The 26,917-nt window shown below is 42.3% G+C and overlaps 1 protein-coding gene across 2 annotated transcripts in view; it reads left to right on the top strand.

The window, feature by feature from the left end:
- Positions 1-25,468, top strand: part of LOC144729515 (neuropilin-2-like) — a 143,699-nt gene extending 118,231 nt beyond the window's left edge. Inside the window, exons 13-19 of one of the 2 annotated variants that reach the window (XM_078609846.1) lie at positions 373-528; positions 3,148-3,425; positions 5,015-5,111; positions 5,607-5,648; positions 7,160-7,264; positions 16,263-16,301; positions 24,467-25,468. In XM_078609846.1, the coding sequence (XP_078465972.1) occupies positions 373-528; positions 3,148-3,425; positions 5,015-5,111; positions 5,607-5,648; positions 7,160-7,264; positions 16,263-16,301; positions 24,467-24,810 (1,061 nt within the window). In that variant the 3' untranslated portion in view covers positions 24,811-25,468. The remainder of the gene's footprint in view (positions 1-372; positions 529-3,147; positions 3,426-5,014; positions 5,112-5,606; positions 5,649-7,159; positions 7,265-16,262; positions 16,302-24,466) is intronic. The other variant, XM_078609849.1, reaches the window with a different exon arrangement.
- The last annotated feature ends 1,449 nt before the right edge of the window (positions 25,469-26,917 follow it).

A 26,917-nucleotide genomic window follows, 5' to 3' on the forward strand; every position in this document is an offset into this window, starting at 1 on the left:
ATGAAAAATTAATTGGAATTTACAAATCAATCGCCTCAATGTAGCGCGGAGAATGTCCTCAATACTTAAATCATACAACAATTATTCACACTCAAACAAGTTAACGATTTAAAATCACCAACGTTGGTGAAACCTTTTCAAGGTGTGTTTCTGGGGCTTGACTTTGTTTACACAAATCACCAGACGTGAGACACATGGCAGACGTTTGCTCATTAAACAAATACAATGCATAATTATGCACCTTCAGGGAACTCTTTGTTGCTGATGGCACATTTCGAGTCGTGCTCTTGGGAGCCGTGTTTATTTTAATCATTCGGTGTCATTGAGCGACCCGCGAGCTGACGTTTCACGCCTCGTCGCCCTCCGTGTCAGACCTGCACTCGGGCGCCTTTGTCGAGGGCTTCGGGTGTCGCTTCGGCCGCGGCCTGCAGAGGGGGACATGCGGCTGGCTCCAGGATGACGACAGCGCCGACCTCCGCTGGCAGGTCGGGACCTCCCGCAAGGGCCCCAGCCACGATCACAGCTCAGGCAAGTGCCACGATGCAACATCAGCAGTAGGTGCTGTTCTACTAATAGCAGTAGTAGTAAACTTGTATTTAAACCGGCAGATGGAAAATCAACTCGTTATGACGGTGTGAAACGTGGTCGAATTAGTAAGGGTGTCCCCTGGGTTCAAAATTACAACTTTGATTCACAGCGAACACACACAGCGTGTGAACGAAGCATCAATGTGTATTTATGCTGGAGAAATCCGATGAGCTATGAAGCTATTTTTCACATGTCCATGCACGGGGTAAGAACGTTACAACAACAAACGACACAGACACACAACAGGAGTGCAAAGTACAAGAAAGGTAAACAAATCACCAAAAAACATAAACCATCCCCATCCTACCAGGCAAAACCCACTGAGGTATTAACTCAAATGTAACACAAATGTTAACAACAAACTAGAAAGGTGAAAGTGTGCTTTCAATTTACAATCAGAAACAGAATGAAGCATTTCCCTACATAGTACATTAGATTTAAATACATAAACAATATGGTGCTGAAATGTTAGTAAAGGTTAACACGCAACTTTGTAAAATTATGCAACCTGCCCGTGTTTTTCTGAAATGTTATTTTAACCAAAGAGGTAATCTCATTTCGGATATGTTTGAGATATTACCAAATACTGAACATGACTTGGCTTCATATTCTTGGTTCTTTCGGTAAAGTCACGTAGAAGGGAAATAATAATATTATTTGATTATAAACAATATTATTTTATTATTTTCCTTCTACGTGACTTTACCGAAAGAACCAAGAATATGAATCCCTGCAGTCACGAAAGCTTTAAATCAAAATGACTTGGCTTGCATATTTTAAAACCTTAAATCTCCAGAATAGCTCGTGATGTAAAAAACAACGTGATGCCAATTTTCTCTTCCAATGAGAATGTACATTCTTGCATCATTACCCAACTAATTAATGAGATATTTTTTTTAAACCGCCACCATGGATACACATAAACCAAAATAAGCATCCGTCACACCCTTCGTCACACCCCGTAGACTAATGTCTCAGATAGTGACCCTCCTTAAAACCAGATGAAGTGAGCAATCAGAACTATATCATGTGACCTCCTTTGCCAGTACCAAAATATGAGAATAGGTTTTCCCCTTTTTTCTAGGAACAAACAGGCGTTTTGAGACTATGCTCAAAAGGAAGCCGTCTCTGGTGTGGACCAATCAGTTTAAAAGACAATGCATATATTATCAGAGTATGTTTTTTGTTTGCATTCTGACCACAAGCATTGTGGTTAATGCAGACATGATTCCTTGTAAAAGGTTTCAGTTTGGTGTTTAAACATCTTAGCACCTATTTTGTTGCCAGAAAAAAGGGGAAAACCTCTTCTCAATCAGAATTAACTTGTGTTCTCATGCAGTGTTATGAAACACTGAGACGCTTTGGAGAAATCTGACAATTGAAGGCACTCTAGTTATTTGAACGAGACGGGTAACAATGTCCTGTGCACGATTCAATGTAATCATGATTCAAAGGATCGATTTTCGATTCAAATACTTTTTTGTAACAATGCGGCGCAGGTAGCGCCTCTTGTGGCTTTAGGGACAATGTAATCCTATTACATACAACATGTAGGAATCAAGAAGAATTTCTAGCACTAAAAATCTGATACGCGCATGCCAACGTTTTTCGGGGTGGGCGGTGACGAGATATGTACTACTTCGCCAAGTATACAGGAGGTCGTGGGTTCGATCTCGACCCTGATGTCTGTATATTTGGAGTTTTCATGTTCTCCCCCTGGTCACGTGCATTTTTCTCCGAGTCTTCCGGTTTTAACCCTCCACATTTATAAACATGCGTTTAGAGTATTTAGCTGCTATACATTTCCACGTGATAAGCCATAGTTGAGTTTATTTTTATATCAATTTTTAATTCGATGGACTAGTACACTCCTAACATGAGGAGTGCATATTAAAAAAACTGAAAATTACTGAACATCATCTGCAGCCTTGGTCAATTCACTGCTGGATGAAGGCCTGGCCCAAGCCATTGCTGTCTCTCAGGATGCTGCAATGTATTAATCCACCTTGCACTTGAACACATGCTGATTCTGTCACTCCATCTCCTTGGTGGACTTCTCTCAGATGCCTTCTATCCCTGAGCCGACACTTCATTGTTATTCGTGAACATAACATTATAGCAACAACAAAAACTCGCCAATTTACTTACAGTTTAAAAATGACAATTTTTTTTTATATTAGTTTTATATTCCTTCATCTATATACTTTGAATGTAGCGAGTTTTATTTTTATGACGAAAAAACACGCAAAGATCACGGACCATACAGTAATTGGGCAGTGTTATAAATATCGGACATAATGTCGCCCTCCAGTTGTGTTTTCAGGTTGTGCCGCGCGTTGCTCGGCATGATGTCCGACGTTTCGCTCCACGAGCTGTTAGCAAACAACACGCGACACAACCCGAAGACACATCGGACACCGATATAGCCGCAACAGCCACGAACACCTACGCAACGTCGATACTTTCTTAAACGTTTCTGGCCTAAAATCGAGAATCTACCAAATTGCCACATCCACGTTGTAACATAACCCCAATCTTTTGTCCCTTCCTTTCTTTCAGGTCAAGGAAACTACGCATTCGTAGAAGTGTCGGAGATGGGCGAGCAGGGTGCCGCGAGGCTGCTGAGCCCCCCCGTGACCCCGCACAGCACTTACCGTTGCCTGCAGTTCTGGTACCACATGAGCGGCGGCATCGACAGCCAGCTCTCCGTCAACGTGCGCACGCAAACGCCGATGGGCCTGCAGGACGATACGCTGTGGAGCCTGTCTGGAGAGCAGCCGGCATCAAGCTGGCAGGAGGCGCGCGCCATCTTGCCGCAACACGCCACCCCTTACCAGGTGCCCTCCTTCCCCGTGTGCGCAACTCGGAGCGCCGGACGCTCGTCGCATCACAGCAACGGCCCCCGCCGCCGTGATGCGATGATCGCTCAGCAAGTTGAAGGTGTTGAGCGGTGTGTTGTGGTTAGGTCGGCTAGGCCTCAACTGAGTATCTGGTGCAGTGTGTAAGCATCGCCACAAGGGAGACAAAGGCGGCCTCGCGTGGCGCTGGCAAACCCACCCCCCTCATGTGCCGTGTCGACCTTTATAGGTGCCACTCGCCAGCAGCACTTGCCCCAACAATATTTACGGGGGAATTTTGTCTTTGTTGATTCGACCTGGCTCAGCTTGAGCAGGTTGTATTGATTTTTAAGCTTTCTTCACGGGAACATACGTTTTGCTGTTTTAATTAATTAGTGTTCTGACTTAACGGAAGTTATCACAGGTCAGTGGAAAGGGGAAAGTGTTCCGAGTAGGTCACGAACTCAAGGGAATTATCCCCGAGTTCAGCCCAGGCAAGCACAAAAAAAATATTGCACAGCATTGGCCAGTGTTAGCAAACACAGAGACCCAAGTAAACACAATCGTATCCACAGCTGTCTGCTAATTATATTTGGGACTCGCTCCAAATAACCACACATGTGACAAATATCCGACCGCCAAATGGGAAATGCAAATTCGCTGTCATTTTGGATTATTTTTTCCCCCCTGTAGCCGAACAGTTGTATTTCCTGGTTATACATTTGATAGATATGTGATTCGTTTAATAATTCATTGCATTTCATGGTATATTATTCTGTCACCGTTACTCTTAGTCTTTCATTAATCACCAGTCTATATTCTTAGGTTATGCAAATATCGGGATGCAAAAAAAAGAAAAAGCTTAATTTATATATTAGTAGGCAATCCACAATACTCTCATTTCACATCATGGAATTAATGCATTTATATTGTGGGCTTTTGTTATTTTTATAACCTGCAATATTTAGTTTGATATGGAACAATTTGAATCCAGCAGCTGCCTCGTCATTTGTACAGGGAATTGTTAATTTCATCTGCCATCTGTAACGGTATGGATGTTAAAGACCCTGGTATCATTTACAACGTAGCTCATTGCTTGCAGCTTCTAAGCCAAAACCCCAATGTTTAAACACATTAGCGGCAACTACATTTTAAGAATTATTATTTTGAAACCATGGTTAATGTCTCCCTCACATGCAAAATAATTCATCTAAAATGTTCCTTGCATGGTTAAAGAATACATCTTGACTGAATATTATCGCTCTGGATATACCACTCTATATTTGAAAATGTTGCACAATAATATATTTCATTATGATACATGTAGGAACAACAGTTTCACACTGCCTACCAGGGATTATTTGTCTGTCGTGCATAGCCCCTCCCAAACATGTACGCTCCCGGATTGGTTGAAGTGCGTCACGTGACCGCGAGCTTTCTGTCGTGCACGAATGCGCTGTCCAACCAAGTTCCTACCTGCCCACTCCGAAAGAACGTGTTTACAAAAAAAATACATTATGACGGAGTACTCGAATGTGACATGTAAAATTACAACCAATGCAACAAAGGCTCATGATCGGTACCCGCAGGTCATCCTGGAAGGAAAGATGGGTGACGGGCACAATGGGTGCTTGGCTGTTGACGATGTGAAGTTCAACGACAAAATCCCTCTCATGCACTGCCTGAGTAAGTACCCCAAATAGTGGTCACACATTCTAAATAAGCACCGACTGTATAGCGATCAGCAAGAAAATTAACAAAAATATACTCCAAAATTCATGTTCGTTCGACTTTACAGAAGTCATGGAAAGAACAAAACACAGTATTCAACTGTTTCATTTGCAAAAGTAGGATATGCATTTTTTATACGAATGAATTCAAAACCAAGGACAGATGTAGCATTCATTTTAGCGGACGTGCTTTTTGGTAGTAGCCCAAACCCTCTACATTTCTTCCGCTTCTTCATGTAAACTCTCAATGAACTGAATTTCCTCGACAGCTGTTACCATTTTCCCAAAGGGACACATCCATATAATATTCGCTTACACACTTTAAACCTCAAATTGTCAATATTTAGCATTCACAAAACTGAAATTACACCCCAATTGCAATTGTTTAGATTGTGTCCATAAGCCTCGATTCACACATGTGTAAATTGATCAAGCACCTTTCCTCTTACAGAGCCTTTCAATGCCTTCCCAGGAGTACTCGGTCTGCCTCCAGGTAGGACACTATTGTTTTTCATTAATGCTCAGTTTCCCTTGTGTCTAGCGCCTGAGAGAGAAAGAAGCCATTATAGTGCTAACATGTGTCGTCCCTTTTTGTACGGTGTCTAATGCGAATAAACGTGATGGAATGTTTTCAAGTGTATAATCAGTCACTCTTCTGGACTGCTGCTCGTCCGATGTCGTGTTCAGAGCAGCCTCCGAGGACATAAGGCAGACACTGATCCGCCGTTCCTGCTGCGAGGGAAATCTCGCTCCTCCACTGCCATCGCATTCACAGTCGTTTCGTTGAATTGGTGGCAGGAGGACTGAATTGGCGCTTGCGATTTTAAAATGTTTCAAACAGGCTTAGAGGCGGAGCGAGCATTATATTTGACACGTGAATTCACGTTTGTAAAACAGCGCGATACGTCTGTTGTATGTAAGCCAAACGTGCAGACGAGCACTACTGTATGAAGATACGAGCAGATGAATATGCAGTGCTTATGTTTATTTTAAATTTTCCTACAAAAATATCACGAGGGGTTAATTGTTTTTGTGGACTTTAAATCATGTCGTTAGGGTTGTTGGTTTATAAATGCTCTTCAGTAATGTACACATGTTTATACACATTTCCAAATTAAATAATTGTCGCAAGAACAAAACGATTGGAAGATTCCTTTTTATTTACTCAGTGACTCCCGCTTTTTTATTAGGAATGAAAAAACCTCGCAACAATGTGTTCTGTGGCATTCTTTTTTCAGTGATTCGAATCATAAATAGCATACCATTGTTTACAAACAATTGAGCGGAATAAAATAGAATTGATCATGCGTGTACATGCAGCAGATGCAATATATTCCTGTAAAAATAAAACTGGCATTCCAACTCAGAAACACTGGCTGTCCCAAGCAAGAGGGTGGTGTTGCCACAACTATGAGTTTTGAATTCACCTTCTGCGTACTTTGCCCCATATTCTTTTCACTCTACTGGCTCCCGTGACACGGTGTGTGTCATCATATAGCCCTGGGCCTTACAGGCCTCACCTTGAGAACAGAGAGGTTGGCTTGAAAAAGTCAAGCAAGCACACTATTAGTAATGTCACTTTAAGAAGATGGCAACCCGCTTGAACATCAGAAGTTTCGTCCAAGAATGTACACGTTTTACAGTGATGATGCTTCACAATCAACTTGACACCCCGGATGCAGAGCACAAGTATGCATCTACAAAATACTGTAATACCCAACGTGTTTTATTTCTATGGCATTGGCAGTGGTTTGCAGCAGTCCGCACGGACTAAAAAAACCCAAATCTCTCCAAATAACATAACTCTACAAAACGTCTCTGAAGAAAACATTTTCTTCAGGCATTGGCATGTAACGTAAGCGCACTAAATACTTAATCTCGTTTATAAGACAGTACTACTGACATTGTTTCTTGGGCTACCTTCCATGAAAAACAAAATCAGACACAGTGATGATGCAAAGGATCCTTAGGCAATCGTTGTCTATGGGTTTATCTCCGTTTCAGGATTTCCTGGAAATGTTGAAGATGACACGGAGCTGATATTGGACGAATATGATGATATGTACGAGGTTAAATATGATAACAAGACTTCAACAAGTTGGCCCCCAGGTAAACAACATTTTCACTTTGCATCCCTCTTTGTTCAATCCTAGAAACATATTGTGAGAGAGAAATTCTGCGTTGCTCATATCTGGTACACACAGATTAGGTGAAAGGATTACGTCTGAAGCGTTGTCTGTTTCTGGTTTTGTGAAATGCAGCATTTCCCCGTATAATGCTCAACGCAAAATGTACATATTTCCAAGTCAGTGATTGTTTAATAACTGATGTATGTGTTTCACTTAATAGACATGCCTGTCTGTACGAACAAAAAAATATAAGGCAGCCTGAAAGCGTATAGTTACCTAGCAACAGTTGTACTGTAGTTTTTAGGTCAAAGCTCAACCGGATTTTTTTTACATTAAGACTGAGCCAAAATACGATTTATAGACTTGAATACTATAAGATTGTTTATATAAATCTAAATGATTAAATATCCTGCTGAGAATTAACACAGCAAGTGCAATCGATATCTTTGCGTCTTATCATATGGGGAATATTTTTCGCTGTTACCAGCTCCGTTGTGGTTAAGCGTCGGCAATATTTCATTTGAAATTGGTGTGTTTCCATCTTTGAAAAATGGGGACTTAGATAATCATGTGAGCCCTGAATAAAGGGTGCATAATTGGAATCAGTGTCAAAGTTTGATTCATAATCACTTTCATGTTCATCGACTTTTATAAATAATTAAATCCTGAAGGTGCCTTTTTGTGAAATTTTTGCAGAGCAGCAATTTTGCTCGTGTTGACCTCCAGAGTAATTATTGTACCCTTTCATCCCAAAAGCAGTCTCGGAGAGAAGCACTGCCTATATAATTTATGATGGAATACATCAAGATTCCAGTTTGCAAACATTACTTTTATAATTGGGAGTTATCACAAAGCAGACTTCCTCTTCTGAATAAAAAACATATCTTGAGGAAAACTAATTTCACGCCTTTGTCCAAAAGGACAGTTTCATTTTCATTTGTCTCTGATCTAGAGGCAATTCGAGCCCATTCTCATTATTTTTTCATGGCAGTGACCATCTCTGATTTCATTTTATTATTTTACATTTTAATGATCCAAAGTTATCCAAAATGGATTGGGGCGGGCATGCTTTGAAGAAAAAAAAACCTTTTTCTAAAAACGGCACCGTGCATATTCCTAAATTGCTGAAACGGTAAATTTTTTGGAAGATGTTTATTTTCAATGATTTGTTTACGTGCTACATTTGCATGCATTGAGTTAATCAAGATGAAGAAAATATTATGACAAGAATACTTCTGCCAAAGGCAGGTAATGCCTTTGTTTTGAATGGGAGGTTGCTGAGTGGCTCAAGAGGGTGGAAGCACTAAGCCGCCACTGTTGAGATCCTCGGTTCCAATCCAGGCACCGCTTGGGATTCATGTGAGTTCCCAAGTGTAGCGAGATGATGATGATGCTCTCAGCTCAGTCACCAATGAGCACACACAAACTGATCACTATAAATTATTAGTTCTGCACTTACTTTGGCCAAATTAAAACGTCAATTTCACTGTTATTCCAACAAACAGTACTCTTACATGCAGAGTGAGGCCATCTGCTGGTTGGACCGGTGGTCACTTGAATGGGACCTCAAGGGTTGCTCTGTGATAACTGATTCCATGGGCTGTTAACACGAAGGGGAGCACTCACTGCTGGCTGTGACAGAACGGAATGGATTCTTTGTCTGATCACATGACATGACACCAATAGCACCAACAGGATAAAATTGTGCAAAATGACGTCAAATTAGCAAACTCGAATGTATACATTTTTGGCAGGCATATTCAACATTTTGAGTGTCTGGTCAGAGTGCACAAATGTGTTGTGGACTAACGAACTCGTGGTATTCCGTAACCATGTTCCATTGCACATAATCTCACCAAGCACAAGCCACCGTTAGGGAATGTGGCTTCCTTTGACTCCAAAAATCAATTCTATAGCTCAAACCAAGCACCAAATGACTGTTATTTGTTTCACGCCACGACGAAAGATCTGCAGAAGTGTCTGGGTCTTGAGTGACAAAGAGGGTTGAGGTTGCCGTTAATGATTGGTTTTTGCGACCGAGTGTAAAAAAAAATATATATATTTTATACAGAGACAGCCTCAATTAAAGTGGGAGATATGAAGGCGGAAGGTGGATTCTATTGAAGAAAAGCAATGGCTTTATTGTATTTGAAATATATATGGTAGATTGCATGTTTTTTATGGTTTGTACAATAATAAAATAACGTTAACAAATCACGGCCCTTTGTAAATCCACTGCTGGATGAAGGCCTTCCCATGCTGGATCAGTCGTGAGGATAAATTGACCATACTTCACCGCGATGTTCAGCGTGGTTTCCTATAACCAGATGAGGTGTCACTGTTTCCGTATTTCCGTATCAGTACAATAATGATCTCTTTAGAAAAATTGCCAATCAATATTATAACAAATTTATATTACCACAATACTACACTTACAACATAATATCACATACTTATTTTTTTTCTATTAACTCTGCAATGTACTTTATCTCGAATTATACATTGACCGAAGCCTATTAGGGCACGTGTTTACAGAACAATCCACCCTAAGTGCCTCTGAAATACAAAGTCTGAATAATACGTTTCAAAATCGACTGAACAGTATTTTGCTTTAATTCTCAAGTTTCCCAAACTCCTATTGGCATTACATTTTACCACATCAGTAACCACAATCAACATAAACAACATAGGCTCTCCATGCATTGTCTTCCATGATGAACACAATCTGCTTTCACAACACTTTTAAATCATGAAACCATCATAAAACTTACCAACGTCTACGCCAGTGGACTTAGAACGTGTACATTAGACGTGCCACAAGCTAGGGTAACTCTCTTACCTGTAACAACAAAATATGAACGCTTGCTTGTTCGGTTCAACTGCTCAGGAGCCCACTTTGCCTGCACATGGCTGGCATGCTGTGATATTTCACTGCGAGTGGACTCATGCTGCCAATTACTGGCAGCAGCACCTAAACACTGTAGCAGTGCAAAGTTATAGCGGTGGTCAGTGATGGCCACTGCACATTCATCGTACACCCACTACTTTTTTATACACCCTTTTGTCAATCTATTGCTGGATAAAAGCCTGTCCATGCCGTGTTGGTTATGGAGGTTTGTTTTGTCAATACTTCCCCATGGCTGATCAGTGCATGACAAGGAGGGCCTAAGACCGGTTCAAACAATCGCCACTTATGTTGGCCTCTGCCAGGAATTTAACTCTGCTCACCAGTTTCCAAGCGAATTGACGCAAATCCGCTGTGCCACCGCTCCACACATAAACTTGATGTGGCAACATTTTCTCATCTAAATGGTGACAAATCTGAAATTCCGATTATTGATTCTCGGTGTTTGTTAAATAAGCTCCACGGTGAAGGAGCAACGCTTCATCTGCAGTGATTGTACAACTCTTTCACGACATTGATAGTTTTCATCAGCAACTAATGTGCACACATTATACAAATCTAGTTTTTCTTGATGGTTTACAAAATCACCCCGTAACTTAACAAGTAGCTACAAACCAATTTGTGACAAACATAAGGCAATAATATAATCCGAAGGATCTTGGCTTTGTCATGGAAATGTAAAAATGCCACGTTATACCAAAGCAATCTCAGAATTTCTTACCGGTGTCCCGAACGCACAATCAAGCATTTACCACACAAGACCAGCCACTGACCACAAGAAGCACATCAAATAAAACAAAAAATAGTTTACACCATTGGAACCTCATTTGCCAGTTAAAAATATGAAAATTGTTTTTTTTACCCTTCTATCTGGCAACAAAACTGATAATTTTGTTGCCAGATAGAAGGGTAAAAAGGCAATTATCAAAAAATAGTTTCTTCATTTTCAATTCATATGCCAGAGCAGACAATATACAATGATGCAAAACGTTCCCCTTTGGGCACATTTGTAAGTTGATTTTAGTTTCAAGTAAAATTTTACAAAACCACTCCAACCCACTCTCACTTTGCCTGTGCAACAATTGGCACAGTTTTACACACACTCGGTTGTGCTTTCCAACTGTGTCCTTCCTTTTGTCCAACGGACATGTTTAAGCTCAACTCTGCAGCCTTCCTTGTTTAGTTCTTCAATAATTTTGGAAAATATTAAATGGTTAAAACGTTATGATGACGGTTGAGGGTGATGTTGATAATGATCGTATTTAAAATAGTGATGATGATGATGTAGGTGGAGGTGATAATGATGGTGGAGCTTGCGATGGTAGTGGCAATGTGGGTTTTGGTCATCATGCTTCTTGTGATGATAAACATTTCAGTACATTTTAAGATGGTGGTGAAGGTGATGGTAGACATCACATACGTTTTGATTTAAAGCTTTCGTGACTGCAGGGATTCATATTCTTGGTGATAGTGTAACATACGTTATTAAGTTGTTGAGCATGGTGAAAGTGTAAATAGTGGTGACGGTGGTGAAGATGTTGATGGGTACTACGTTCTCCGCTGTGACATGAATCGGATGTGTGGACAGTGACCGAGATAATGAAGCGAAAACTGAAATATACACCAAGGAACGTGGTCAGATTAATGCAGGGAATTACCCAGATAGGAATAAGAACAACACGTGTATTTGAGAACAAATGCAAACCAGAAACATCGTATTCTATGGGTCTTTCGGTAAAGCCACGTAGATAGAAGAAAAATAATAAAAAAATATCACGACGTTTCGATCGCAACACAAGCAATCGTCTTCAGGTGTTGCGATCGAAACGTCGTGATATTTTTAGTATTTTTCTATCTACGTGGCTTTACCGAAAGACCCATAAAATATGTATTCCTGCAGTCACGAAAGCTTTAAGTCATGACAGAAACATCGTGTTGACTGCAGCAAAAAGTGTGCTTGCGTAGGACACCACTAGAACCATGATAGTCAGTGGACAAAACTGGCGATGGGATGCCTGCCAAAGGAGAGAACACGCCTAAGAGGACAACCACCATGGATATATATAGAGAGAGAACTGTGAGATTAGCTTATGTGTAAGAGCAAGATGGTTTCATGGTGTCACAGAACAATGACAGATATATAGCCCCAACTTGTAGAGGCCGTCATCCAGCAGTGGATTGATGCATCACTGTTGTTGATGATGATGAGGAGTCTATTTATTTGTGTGGCGTCCAGATTGTATTGCACCTACTGTGGAGATACTTTCATTGGCAAATTTCCAGATGTGACTACTAGATTGAGACTTGGGGTGTCATTTTTATATAACTATTTTATTTACCAGTTAAAGCCCACAGAGTGATGCCCTGGCCACACGTGACAACTCATCAAAGTAGCTTTTATCATTACGCATGGGAATTTATAGTAGCAGCCAAAACACATTCCTGCGGAGGGAGCTAGTAGGAACGTTGGGTTGCTCGGTCAATGGCCAGGGTCAACGGCGGCGTGGAGTATTCCGCAAATATGCCCGACTGTGAGGGTGGACACAAGCCGGCGTGAGTAGGTTAAACGTTGAGTTTTATAAGGGCACCACGGGGTGACCAGCCCTTCCCCACCCAGCCCCACCCACCCCACCAAGCCCCTCCCCACCCTCCCCACCCAGCCCCTCCCCACCCTTTCCACCCAGCCCCTCCCCTCCCCACCCAGCCCCACCCTCCCCACCCAGCCCCTCCCCACCCTCCCCTCCCCACCCAACCCCTCCCTGCACGACGGACACAATAATCCCCTGTGGGCTGGTGTAACCTGGAGGTTCCTACCAGTATAATCTAAAGGCATGTTGATTCCAAATGTGGAGGGATAAACCAGAGGACCCGGAGAATAATCGACACAACCACCACAGAGAGAGAGAGAGCACGCAAACTACAACTGTCGTATGTAGGCATCGTCAGGGTAGGAGATTAAATCCATGACTCATGCCGACCAGGAGAGGGAGATAACATCTCCTCACCACCAGAGCGCAAGTACAGTTTTCAACGATCAATTAGTACTAGACCATTCATGCTGCAGAATTCCTTCCGCTGTTCAAATCCACGCTCAAGACCGTTTCTCTGCACTAGCACTGATGTCCCCCGTCTAGGCAGTGATTTAAATTGCACCTCACTTAAAAAATATAACCACCTCTCTTTTGTTCCCATAATGCGTGTGCAGCCAGTTTTTTTTTTGTACACAAATTGCATTAGACCCTGCATACATTCAAACTGTAATTGTAAAATTGGGCAAATTACTCCTCGGATTTAATCGGTGATTTTTTTCTTTTTTCCACACCTCTGTTAACACCTGAACCAGGCTGACGATTACCAAATGGATTACAGCACGTCGTCCGCTGGTCTGAGCGACAGAGGGATGTTCAGTGCCGCCGTTAATTGCTTGATCTCAATTCATTTATGGAATTCTACTTCGTTTATAACCATGCCAAATTGAGAGTCTGCTCTGCAAAAGGTCAACAGTGGTTGCTTATGATGGATAAATATCGGTTATCTTTTTTTGCATGAACTAAAAATGTGGAATATCAACATCTGCCCTAACGTTCTAGCAGAAGAAAACATTGCGTGTGTTTTGGAAGGGTGGTGGGGATGATAATCACCTGGGCATGGCACGAGCTTGTCTCGTGAGAGCTGGGAGGTTAATGTCTCAGAGTTGTGCGCTACAAGACGTCTTGACTCCACGGTCTTGGTGGTGTTATTGCACCGCCGGTCATGACACTCACGCTGAGTACCCATGACTCCGGACTCTTGCTGGTAATGTTTACTCTGCAGTAATCTCCATATATATAAAAGGCAAAGTTGTGATTATGTGTGTCTGTTCAAAATGTTTAGCGTACTTCCAGACATGCAACAAACTTGAAATTTGCCATGTGGGTACTTTCCAGAATGTACATCATGCAAAAATTATAAATATACACCTTTTAAGGGGGGGAGCTCAATAATGCATCGATTTTTTGCACTGCAAGTGAGCTGTGACGTCAAATCTGTCACGTGACCCGCGCATGTGGAAGCGTAACGCATTGTAGTGTCGTGGTTAGCGCGCTGCGCTACGAACCCGGCGACCCGTGTTCGATTCCCGCTCACGGCCACCGCCGGTGGCAATTATTTTAACTGGTCCTGGGCCTCCCCTAGGTCGACTCAGCCTCAAACGAGTAACTGGTGTGGTGTGTGAACATCGCCACTGGGGAGACAAAGGTGGCCGGGCGTGGTGGATCCAAGTCCCGGGCGAAGCCGGCTAGTACAAGCTAGTACAGTATAAAGTTATTACTTAACAATAAGAGTTCAACCCCGGTGAAGCTTGGAGAGCTGAATGGGGTTCAAAATTAAGTCACAAACAAACACCTTGTTAAATTTCGATTTAAAGCTGTCGTGACTGCAGGGATTCATCTTCTTGGTTCTTTCGGTAAAGTCACGTGATGGTTTGGCTGCTGCAGCTCCTTACTATTAAAATTCCTTCCCTTTTTTACTGCTAACCCTACTTCCTCCCTTTGTTGCTGCTAATCCTACATAATGCACGGGCATAATATGACTTTGAGACCCCCCCACCTCCTACGCATTCCACAAGTAGTGACTAATCCCATATCTGCATTTTCCATAAATATGCTAAATTCCTCTGTTGATATGCAAATCCCTTTGTCAAGGCGCCCTTCCTCCTCTAACCCAGGTTAAATATGCGCTGCCAAACTTGGTGGTGTTCATTCAGACGCTGTCTTTCCGACAGACCTGTTCTTCACCTGAGGACGGCTGCTTGCGTTGTGGCCGAAACGTCGTGAGAATTGTATTTTATTATGTTTTATTTTTATTCTTTTATTATTTCCCTTCTACGTGACTTTACCGAAAGAACCAAGAAGATAAACACCTTGTTGTGAAAGACCCAACGCCGAAGATCCCTGGGTTTTATCTTCCACGAAGCCCATTGTCCACTCTAAACTGCATCCACTGCACACACCATGGAAGCAGATGCGGATACCTGATGCACAAAAATGTACAATTAAAAACTCTACAGTGTGTGACTGTGGTCATCCAGAACGGACCGTGCAATGTATAACGAAACAATGCCCGATCCATTCACTTCGCTGCTCCTGACGCGATCATCTGGCCTGACCACCCGAATGTGAAATTGTACTTGTTGCTCTGCATCTACGTTAGCCAAACGAAATAAGAAGATTACATCTAATTCTTGAGGGGCCGTGCCGAAGGTTGAAGTGTACACTTTACTGTTCAATGCACAGTGCTGCCAGTAAATATGGACTCTTCCCTATGCCCATTTGAGCAGAGAGACACTTCAACTCGACATTTAAGAATATAAATGTAAAATTGCATGCAACGTTCTACTCACAAATAATACATTACTGTATGCAGTATTTGTTTAAAAAAAATATAACATTCAATAAGTGAATGAAAATCTCCCAAAGCCCGTGTTGGTTACGGGGTTGTTTGAACATTCTTCACTATGCTGGTCATTTCGAGTTGATGAAGGGGAGGCCAACAACCAGTTAGGTTATCACTCGCCAACAATATTATCCGTGACCGGGAATCACAGTGCCTCACCACCACTGCACCCCCCTGCAACAATAAGTAAATTACTGAATGTGTTAAAACTAGGGGGGGGGGGGGGGTAATCAAACTAAAAACTAAGCTAAACATTTTTTTTTATTTTACCAGGTAATGTCCACTGAGCTGTTAAGCTCTTTTTTTCAGAAATGACCTGGCCACAAACTCAACGAAGTGGCTTATCACGTGAAAATGTATTGCAGCCAAATTCTAAACGCATGTTTCTAAATGTGGAGGGAAAAACCGGATGACCCGGAAAAAAATCCACGAAACTACGGGGAGAGAGAACATGCAAACTACGAACATACAGGCATCAGGGTCAGGTTTGAACCCACGACCTCCTGTATACCAGGCGAGGTAGTTTATGTCTCGCCACCGTGGTGCCTTGTATGGGCATTATGGCCTACCAAGACTGTACGGTCATTATGACCATTGCTGTTGATGCCGCATGAACCTCACCATTGCTTCCTTCTGCTAGATTTTGCAGCTGTTGAACAGATGACGCCTGACCTCCAAGGTTAGCACATTTACAGTCTCCATCATATGATCGATATCTTCCTTTTGTTCTCTGAGTGTCCCATGTTTGTTACCTGTTGCCTCCATCCTATATGCAGACCCACCCATTACAGCTTCCTCTTGTTTTCCTGGCGCTTTGAATGTCAAATTACCAAGCTTTTTTACGCTATCTGCTATGAGAATAGGGTTTTCCCCTTTTTTCTGGCAACAAAACAGTTTGGTTAAAACACCAAACTGAAACCTTTTACAAGGAATCATGTCTGCATTAACTACAATACTTGTGGTCAGAATACAACCAAAAAACATACTCTGATAATATATGCATTGTCCTTGAAACTGATTGGTCCACACCAGAGACAGCTTTCTTTTGAGCCTCGTCTCAAACGGTGTTAGACCAGAGGACGCCAAAGGAGATGCCATGATGTAGATACTTTATCTGCTTTAGATAAATATTCCTTTACTGTACAAGTTCCATACATGAAATAAGTTATTGATGTAACTTTTGCACGAAGTGTAATGCATTCAAAGTTAAAGGAAATGGATATAAAATAATAGCTTTTAAAATTAAGGATTTTTTTTTACAATTAAATAGCGATTTTACGAAGTCATTGCCATTATTAACCATATTATATGCACTGTTGGATGAAGGCCTCCATAAGCTGCCATCTCTCATGGCCTTGTGATTCATCATGTTCCTGCAAATGAGTTTTAATGCATGTTATTCAATCCACGTGTTCCTCCGTTGTTCTCACTGTAATTCCATGCATGCACCTTTCGATGCTTTGCACGTTTTTTTAGCTCTCGTTTTTAATTCGTCATGTTTAATGTTTGTAATCCATATGTCACAGTGGGGACATTAATATACACTTATTTTAAAAAATAGTTCTTGAGGCACATCGGCACGTCCATTTTCATTACAGTTTTCACAAAATTAATCCACCTCTTTATGTAAGAACTGTAATTTCGGACCACCTTCTAGAACTGCCCTGGCTGTACAATGATTCTTACGTGTTTTCCAGTCGTGTCCATCTGACGTTGTTTAACAAACTTTTTGTCCGTGACTCTGGTGGACAATTTAACAAAAATGTAACAGCTACACTTGGATCGCATGCAGAAAGTATCGAAGCACATGATGATTCGTACAAAGAGCAACGTGCTTACATCAAAATTGTCTGCATGGCATCAAAAGACGTTTCTGAAATTGGAGAGATAAGGGCATGCACGTAAATGGAAAGACAATGTCAACTGCCTCAGACTTGTTGAAGACATTTGCCATTATGAGAGCAAATAGAAATGCTTGATGGGAATTGATTTAAGAGCTTAGTAAACATGAATGCAAAGTTGGGCTCAAGATTAACATGAGCAAAACAAATGTCACGTATAATATTTCTGAACAATTTATACGACATGTATCTCTAAATTACACGCCTCGTGAAATGGCATTGGTTTGTTGAAACGTGTCCAAAAATGTCGATTAAGAAAACGAAATACTTAAAATATATATCTACATTAATGTGATATCGTGCTAAGCAACACAGTATTAACGTATATTAACTTAATTTAATATTGTGACATTTATTATTACGTTGCACATTTGTTTTTGATCAAAGCTGAAATGAACGTTTTAAAATCTCCAATTGCAAATCTCCAATTGCACATTAGTCGAGTTCGAGGATTTTCCTCGTTATTAGATTTAGAATATGCTCCGTGACCTCTAAAGCAAAGACAGTGGGGAGGAAATATGAACTGACATAAATGCTCGAGGTTAACCTCATGCTTTATATCCAGAAGAAAAACAGCTAACATACACAGTGCCGACATGGATGCAATGTATTATTAAATGTTTGTATTACTACAAGCAAAAAAAACCGAGATGTAAATTCACAAACCTAATTTAACACCTCAAACCTATTTTCAGAAGAAAGAAAAAAACCCAATTTGAGTGAAATTCCATTGGGACTGTGGAAACCCAGATGTGACCATCTGGACTGATGCCTGTATCAGGATGAAAAATGAGTGCCAGGAGATTTCAGATCAGTTAAACTTGTGCGAGTCGAAGGCATTTTGTCTTGTATTTCAGTTCATCCTGTTCTATCTATATTTATCAGATGAGACACCGTAGCTACTTACGCTTTGGTTCATTCGGTAAAGTCACGTAGCTAGAAATACAATTTAAATAAAACAAATCACGACGTTTCGATCGCAACACAAGCGGTCGTCATCAGGCAAAGTCTACTGTAGAATTAATTTACGAACTATTATTACATACACAGGTTACATCTCTGCTAATAAATCGAAAACAAAGCGAAATTTACAAATCAGCAACACAAACGAGAGTTTGTAAATGTACACTCGTAGACTTTCGCGACTAATATGAATCATGATTTAACATTTTTGGGGGTGAGATCATGTAGGTCTACAGTAATGTCAAATTTTAACTAAGCATCTGCCTTCCGACAGCCAATGAAATCAAGTTGTCACTTGGGAAAATATGCACGAGTTATTCACTGGTTATGCACACATTTTTGTACCCAATGGAGAAAAGTAGAAGCGTGGATAACCCCACAGATAATAGGAGCTGCAATATTGGTCCGTGCGCCCCCCCCCCCCCCATAACCGCGGATAAGAGTTCTCCTATACGCAATCACTGAAATCCAATTTCAATCGCCCAGGATTGGATCGAAAAACTGATGTGGATTGGATCTCCAGAATCACGGAGAGGATCAGTTGGGATCATTTATTTTATTGAACCATGCACTCTTCAGAGATACCTGCAGCTCTGTTAAAGGAGTATCTTCAATAGGTTCGCTGTCTCTTCCCAAGCCCAATAATATATTGTATCCACAAAACCTATAGCTGCCACTGGAGTTAAGTGTCAAACAAGCATGGAGAACACTGACTTTTTGTATATGTTTACAATAGATCATTGAATTTAAAGAATGCATTAACCACATGTCATAAGAATGTCTAAACATTCTTGACTCTTCCAGAGCTTTTGAAAACAAGCTTCTTGGACATTTGGCTTTAGCTTTGGCCGGTGATCGAGTTCAAATATTCCAGCCTTAATAAAAACAAGCAGCACTGCACGGCTACATAAATGATTTTCTGTTTATGTGTGCAGCCAAAGGTGCTTAGGCTGCAGGGTTTAAATAGTTAATTAGACGTGTGAAACAGCCTTTATGGGCCACTGTCGCTTTATTGGCTCTACATCAGCTAATTAAGCAGCCCTCGATGCATTTATCATGACTGTGAAGACGCGGAGCTCATTTTCAAACAATTTTACCAAGATTAGTGGAGACTTGTCACATTATTTCAACTCCTCCAATACCACGCTGAAATTCTGCTTCGGTGATATATTATAAACGTAATTTGGCAAACATCTACTGTTATCCAGAATTGCACCTCTTCCATAACAAATTAACAGCCCTTCGTTTATGAGTCACACCACTCAGGAGTTTTGAGTATCAGTTGTCGCCGGATTGCGAAGTGGATTTCGAGAAAATGTCGATCATTTTCCCTTCGCCAAAACAACGGCAGCACGTTGAAGCCCTCACACGCTTCGTAGAGCACACGAGTGCCGCGGTTTGTGCGGTCCTGAGAATGAGCTGCACTGCAGTCGCACGGGCATGGATGTACGTTGAACTTCTTCAGCACCGTACGTAGCCAACCATGCCAATCGGAGGCGCGGTTGAAGGACAACGAAACTCTAACGCGAAACTGCATCGGTTTTAAAGGAACGTTTTTTCGACCTAGATCCAAAGGCGCCAAAACCTCGGCATTGGTTTCCCAGAATGCCAAGTAAGCCCACTGCAGAGGAGCGTCACTATCATTATGACGCACATGCACGTGGTGTACACGGTAGGCCTGAACGATTAATCGATTTCAAATCAAAATCGCAATTTGAAACAATGCGATTAGCAAATCGCAAAAGCTGCGGTTTTTGGAGATTTGAAAAGTCCTAATACTTATTGGAATTGGTTTATTTTTATTATTATAACTTTATTTATGTTCTATGTTTGATTGTTCTATTTCAATTAAAACATTTTAATAGATACATGTTGGAAGCAAGTAATATATTTTAAGTTCTCATCCTTGCATTAGAATATATAGAGCTGTTCATATTTTGATGGTATCATGTGGTAATGCTCCATCACATGTTTTAAATCAATTACACTGTTAATATTGAACTGAAGCTTGACTTTTTTTTATCGCAAATCAAATCGCAATGTCAGAAAAATCGCAATTAGATCTTTTCCCCAAATCGTTCAGCCCTAGTACACGGCCCTCGTGCCATTCGACTGCGGGATGAGCGCCTTTCCCACGCCACGGGGTCGTGGGGGGTTATCTGACCATACTTGAGCACGCTGGCCATTGCGGGCTGGTGAAGGTGGGACGCAAAGACGTTGGTGCGGAGTAGAAGTAGCACAGCAGATGTCCTGCGCCGCTGTCTGCTGACGACATGGTCTCGACGCAGGCTATGACACCCATTCTGTGAGTGGTGGTCGCTCATTCAAAAAGCATTATCCAGGCTGTGACCTGCTTAGCATCCGAGATGTGACGATATCGGGCGCGTGCAGGGCGATTCGGTCATAAAATGCGTATTTACAGCAACAAATTAATGACCAGTAGCCAATTCAAAATACGTAGCCTTGAATGATTACCGCCACACAACGTTGACAAACGGCTTCAAAGCAGAAAGGGCCTCACACTACGAGCCCTTCAATGTTACCGTTATGGATTGCCCCACTACTTCTCAGGGCGGGGGGGGGCGCACTTGAAATTGTGGGAGCTCCAGTTCGTTAGGGGCCATCCATTTAGTATGTACGCATGGAGGGGGGAGGGGGGGGTTAACCCAAATGCGTACGCTTGCGTATGGGGGGGTCTACTGACAATGTGCGTACGCATAGGAAACGGGGGGGGGGGGGTGTGAAGCCTCGATAATAATGATTTGTCTACATTGGCCTTCAAATGAGTTAGATAGTCCGGCGGTGGACTATCTGTTGATTAATTGATCCTTGATCGTTTCTGCGTGGATTAAATATCGGCCGTTCTATAGGATTCTGGGGGGGTAGGGAGGGATGTGTCAGGCGTACGTACGCAGATGGGGGGGGGGGTGGGGGTTGTAAAAAGTCCGCGTGCGTACAGGGAAGGGGGGAGGGGTCAAGTTTTTACAGATTTTTGCGTACCTACTCAATGGATGGCCCCTTAGCACCTCCCAGCGCTTGCCACGTGAATGTTTAAATTAGACCGGCGCTGGTAAGGCACGAGTCTGCTTTGAGAAGGCAACGCTGCGTTGTCTGCGTTTTATTTATTACCCATACCAAGCGGCGGCTAATGGACGCCAGATGGAAAGGGTGGGGGGGGGGTGTTTTTATTCTTCTAACATTCATTCTCCCAGTCACCTTTTATCTCCCGCCATCCGGCGCAGGTAATAAATAATCGCCAAACAGATAGACCAGACTCCCTCCCCACGGGCTGAGGTCGTGCTCTCTCCCCACTGACCAATGGCTGTCACACTCAACTGGAAACTAGGCAATTTAGCAAAACTAAATAATGCACTCAACCCCACCGCCACCACCGCCGCCCCACTATCAGCAGGAATTCTCAACGTGCAATCCTCACGTCGTTCCGGTCGTTCTCTCAAATATCCACGTTTCTCATCAACTTTACGTACGACTAAAAAATATTAAACATATTCTCATTACAATCTACATTGTCGCAATGCGGCAGTGATTTTTTTTCTTCCGTATCGGTTAATTTTTGGTCAGTGCACTTTTCGCGACGTAATTCGACCATTAACATTTTTCATTTCACTGTACGCACACATAACGGCGACCCTCCAACAGAACATCTCACGTGGTGAAAATATGGCAATACATAGTATTTGAAATATTTCCGCCTTTATTTATACAATTCACAATCACTTGTTTAACTTAATAACAAAAGGTATAAATAATTCCATCACATATGTCTGGAGATGCATGGAGTGAGAGATGGAAGATTCATGAAGAGGGGGAGATGTGTGGAGAGAGGTGTGAGATAGGTGGGAGATGCATGGAGTATTTATGTATGTTGACATTTTTTTGCACTGTACGTAGCCAACCATGCTCGTTAGAGGTGTAGGGGATGGACTACAAACTGTGGGTCTCTTTGTGTGTCTATGGGTCTCTGTGTGAATCTATGGGTCTCTGTGTGAGTCTATGTATGTATGTTGAACTTCTTTCGCACCGTACGTAGCCAACCGTGCTAATTGGAGGTGCGAGGGGAGGACAACAAACTAAACACAAACGACAGTTCGATAGACATGAGTTTTCAATCCAGATTATTTAAAAGTGCATAGCTCCGGTGGCTTCCTAGTATCAGAAGGAAGAACGTTCCAGATAGCCGCGGAAGCGCACGATGAAGTGAAGTGGCCGTCTTTGTTCCATGGCTATCCAAAAGGATGACCGGAGCTCGTGTGATGGTTTATGCTCCTTGACGAGATCAGAAAGGAATAGTGCCGTGAGAGGCGTGGAGAGCTGGGGAGATGCCGCCGTGCACACAAAGGTGGGAGATGCACGACCTGCGTGGAGGGAGACGTGTAAAGTGAGAGAAGCGGGGAGAGGCACAGCGCAGGAGATGTGCGACGTGGGGAGAGTGGAGGCTCGGCACGGCGTGGGAGAGATCCATCGAGCGATAGATGCGTACGCGGCGTGAGAGACGTACAGATGAGCGAGAGGCTTTAACGGGAGGGCGATACAGCATCAGATAAGCCGGTCAGAGTGAGAGAGAGAGAAGCAAGAGTGGGAGACAGACAGCGGGAGCATCCTCGCTTTTGATGGCAGGAAACAACATTTCCCGTGCCAACACATTTCCCAGAACTATTGTTCATTTTTCTGGTCCCCTGACGGACTTTAAGATTGAGGTTTCATTGTCTTTAAAAGTTATCCTCTGAGGGTATTCTTTCCAAATTAAGCTGAAATGTGAATAACAACGGTGTAAACTGCGGCAGGCAATGTTTACAAACGAGTGGAGCGGCTGCATCAGCACATGACAATATTTGCGATGGTCGCTGATGTGTTAGACCAGTTGCTCCTGTTGAGAGGTTTATTTTAATTAATCAAATATAAATGGACGGAAGGATACATTTGGGAACAGTCCGTTCAATAAACCATGGCGTTTTAACTTCTCAAAGTATGTGTATTCTGCCTACCAGAAAAGTTAACAGAAGACCCCCGGGCAAAAATGATTGATGTTTCTTAAAGCTTCACAGCTAGAGTGAAGGCAATGTATGTTTTGCCCCAATCAGATATACCGCCCATACGTGACTGCTGTGATTATTGCCGATATAACCACATTGCAGCTCCAATTGTTTGATTAACAGTTTAACACGTAGGCTTTCGCAACCAATATCATCCATAATTCAGGGTTTTTTTGGGTTAGATCGCGTAAATTTCTAAAAGTGTCGTTAAACCCACCACCACCGACACAGCCAATTAGTAAGGTTTGTTACGTAAACAGAACATGCCAATTCGTTACTTTATATGCATCCATTAACCCCCCCCCCCTTCGCGTCAAGGGCACACACGTGACGTCATCACATCTACCCTGCTATTTAAGGAACGAAACAGGAGGATTTCTCCACAAATCTGGCTGTCGCCTGATGAAGCTAGTTGTAATTACTGGCGAAACGTCGTACTCAGATTGTAAATGTTGTGGCTTAGATCTCGACCACACCGGTTAGTGCTGTACGAGTGACGAATTTGCATGTTCTGTTTACGTGACAACCCTTACTTATTGGCTGTGTCGGGTGGTGGCAGGTTTAACGACACATTTATATATTTACGCAATCTAACCCATAAAAAACCTCTATTATACATGTTTTAATAACTTTAGCTGTATATGAGTAAGAGTTGACCGCTCCAATGAGGTGTCATTTCGTGGCAAGCACATTGATCTTTAGAAAATTGCGCATGAACATGCGGGTCACATCCCATTCGCTGTGCAATATTTCCCAAAATCATACATAAGCCGACTGCATTACCATTCACTTTACTCGCTGAAATACCCTTACATTTCCGAAATACTGTGCAACTCGTATGCATTGTAAGATTCACCTTCATCTCAATCCACAAACAGCATTGCAACCATTAATACTGTACTTTGTGCTTATTGTTCAAACCGTAGATTCAAGACCGTGGATGCCAGAGTCAGGGCCAGGAGGAGGCAAGAGCCTGAGCAAGGATAGCACAAGGGTCACCGCCACCGTGCCAAGCCTCGGCCAGGCATTAGACCCGATGCTCATCACCATCATCACCATCAGCGCGCTGGGCATCGTGATGGGCATGGTGTGCGCGTCGCTGCTGCTCTACTGCGTGTGTTCGCGCGCCCGCCCCGTCTCCTCCACCACCGCGCTCCACACCATTGGCAACGGGCCCACGCCACTGGACGGCTACAACTTTGAGCTCTACAACGGAGTGAAGCTCTCGAGTAAAACCAACGGGCAGTACAAGCAGGCCACCCAGGCGTAGCCGATGTGCCAGCACGCCGATGTTACGAGTAGGGCGAGGATCGGGGGGAGGGGGGGGCCCGACGCTGTCGGTTGAATTTATCCAAGGGAGACAAATACCGCATTTGTGTGCCGAGATCCTTTTATTAAAGTCTTACAAACAAACAAACAAAACAAACAGAAAATTACCACGCATTACGTTTCAAACAAAAAAAATTATTGCACTCATTAATGTGTTTGGATTTCCAAGAGCAATTTAGCGACAATAGGGAAAAGCAACGAAAGGAGAAGCGAGCGAGTGAATACATATCCACGATCGTGCGAAGCCTTGTAAGTGCAACTGATGTGTCTCTGCTGGATTTACCGCAGCCCTGTCCCATGCTCTCGTGGAGAGCATCACAAAGTGCTGGCGCTGCCATCTCTTCACGCTGCTTAACCCCCCCCCCACCACCATGCTTCGTCAGCGCTGCCTAGTCGGTGTTTTCTGTTTCTGCCTTAATGAACCGTATTCAGATTTAATCCACTATAAACGTGTACTTTGAGAGTATAAAATAGAGAGCAAGATTACAAATATATATGTGTATATCTCTTTATGGCAGGTGTCCAATTATCGAATACTGCACTTTGTAGATATATTGCTTTAATGTTTTATATTAAATATATATTTTTGGGCATTTTTATTTTGTTTTACTTGCATAATTTCTACAAGTGCCCTTTTCCATTTTTTTTTCTATATCTCTTTCTTTGTTATAACTATTATGGCAGCAAATACCCAAGTCTTGTAAAATAAGCATACGTATTACATTAGTTACCACTGGACAAAGTAATGCCTCTTAAATTCACCATGTGGAATGTTGGCACGTGCATGATAGCTCCGTGTGTCTCGCCTCTGCTCTATGTGAAAAAGCAAATCCGTGTGTGTCTCCCTTGTGTAATATTTTTTTTAACCAAATGTAGTCAAACGGTTGGGGAGATGAAGCTAATAGACAACGGGTCAAACAGAATAATTTTTAACGCAAGACTAAACCTGTAGGAGATTCGTACGCTTACCAAATTAGGCTCATCAACAATGCTTTAGTGATGCTCGAGATATATTGTTTAAAATGTTTCTAGATGAGTACAGAAATACCAGTCATCATTTTATATAAACTGAAAGAATACTTAACACCTCTGACCTTCAACTGTGGAATGTGTTCCCATGATCAATGTTTATCCATGTGTTTTTGCTGGTAGGCCAAATCTGTGTTTTTTTTCTCGTTTAAAAAAAAGAATAGCACTGAGCAGGAACTGGGTTGCAGCTGCACATCTCAAAATAATTTAAATGTTTCTCTTGGCAACACGAAGCGGGATCTACATCCAGCTCATGTACAAGTATTTGTATTAATGACGATTATTGTTTATTTAATAACCAGTAGTACCGCTGTAGTGATTTTTGTTTTTGTTTCACAAGTTGTGTACATGCGAGCGTTGAGGAGTTCTACGTTTTGCCAAAATGTGTTTTTGATCGTGGCCGTGGTGGTCGCCTGCCACCACATGCAGTTCTGCATTTCAAACGTTCAGCGTCGGGGAAAAGGCAAAAAGATGATGCAGCAGTAATGTGGTGTTCATATTGTGGCAAATGCTGATTTTTTTTTATACATTCGTTTCCCCCTTCGCTCTAAGATTTTGTTTGAATGCGTCAGTTTTCCCCCCCAACCACCCTCCTTTTCATCAAACAACTGTAAACACTACTTTAATATCCACCACTGCCTGGGCATCTCTCGCCTGACGCCTCTTAAAACAATTGTGCATGCCCACACCCCTTTTCTATGGCTTGACTGTACAAGAGACGTAGTTTTTGTGCGCCAGAAAGCACCCACTCTTGTTGAAAATGAAAAGGGCAAGTGACAAGATAGCTACTTCTTGCACGATCGAGTGATCGCTTTCCGCATTTTAAAGACTCGACTGGCAATCTAGTTTTGAAGTTTTCGTGACTGCAGGGATCCATACTCTTTGGTTCTTTCGGTAAAGTCAAATAGGTATAAAATAAATTAAATCACGACGTTTCGGGCGCAACACAAGCGCCCGTCATCAGGTGGAACTACCACAGCAATAAACAATTGCTGAAGTGACTTTACCGAAAGAACCAA

The sequence above is a fragment of the Lampetra planeri genome, chromosome 2, assembly GCF_965212315.1.
Source record: "Lampetra planeri chromosome 2, kcLamPlan1.2.h2, whole genome shotgun sequence".
In the NCBI taxonomy this organism is placed as follows: domain Eukaryota; kingdom Metazoa; phylum Chordata; class Hyperoartia; order Petromyzontiformes; family Petromyzontidae; genus Lampetra; species Lampetra planeri.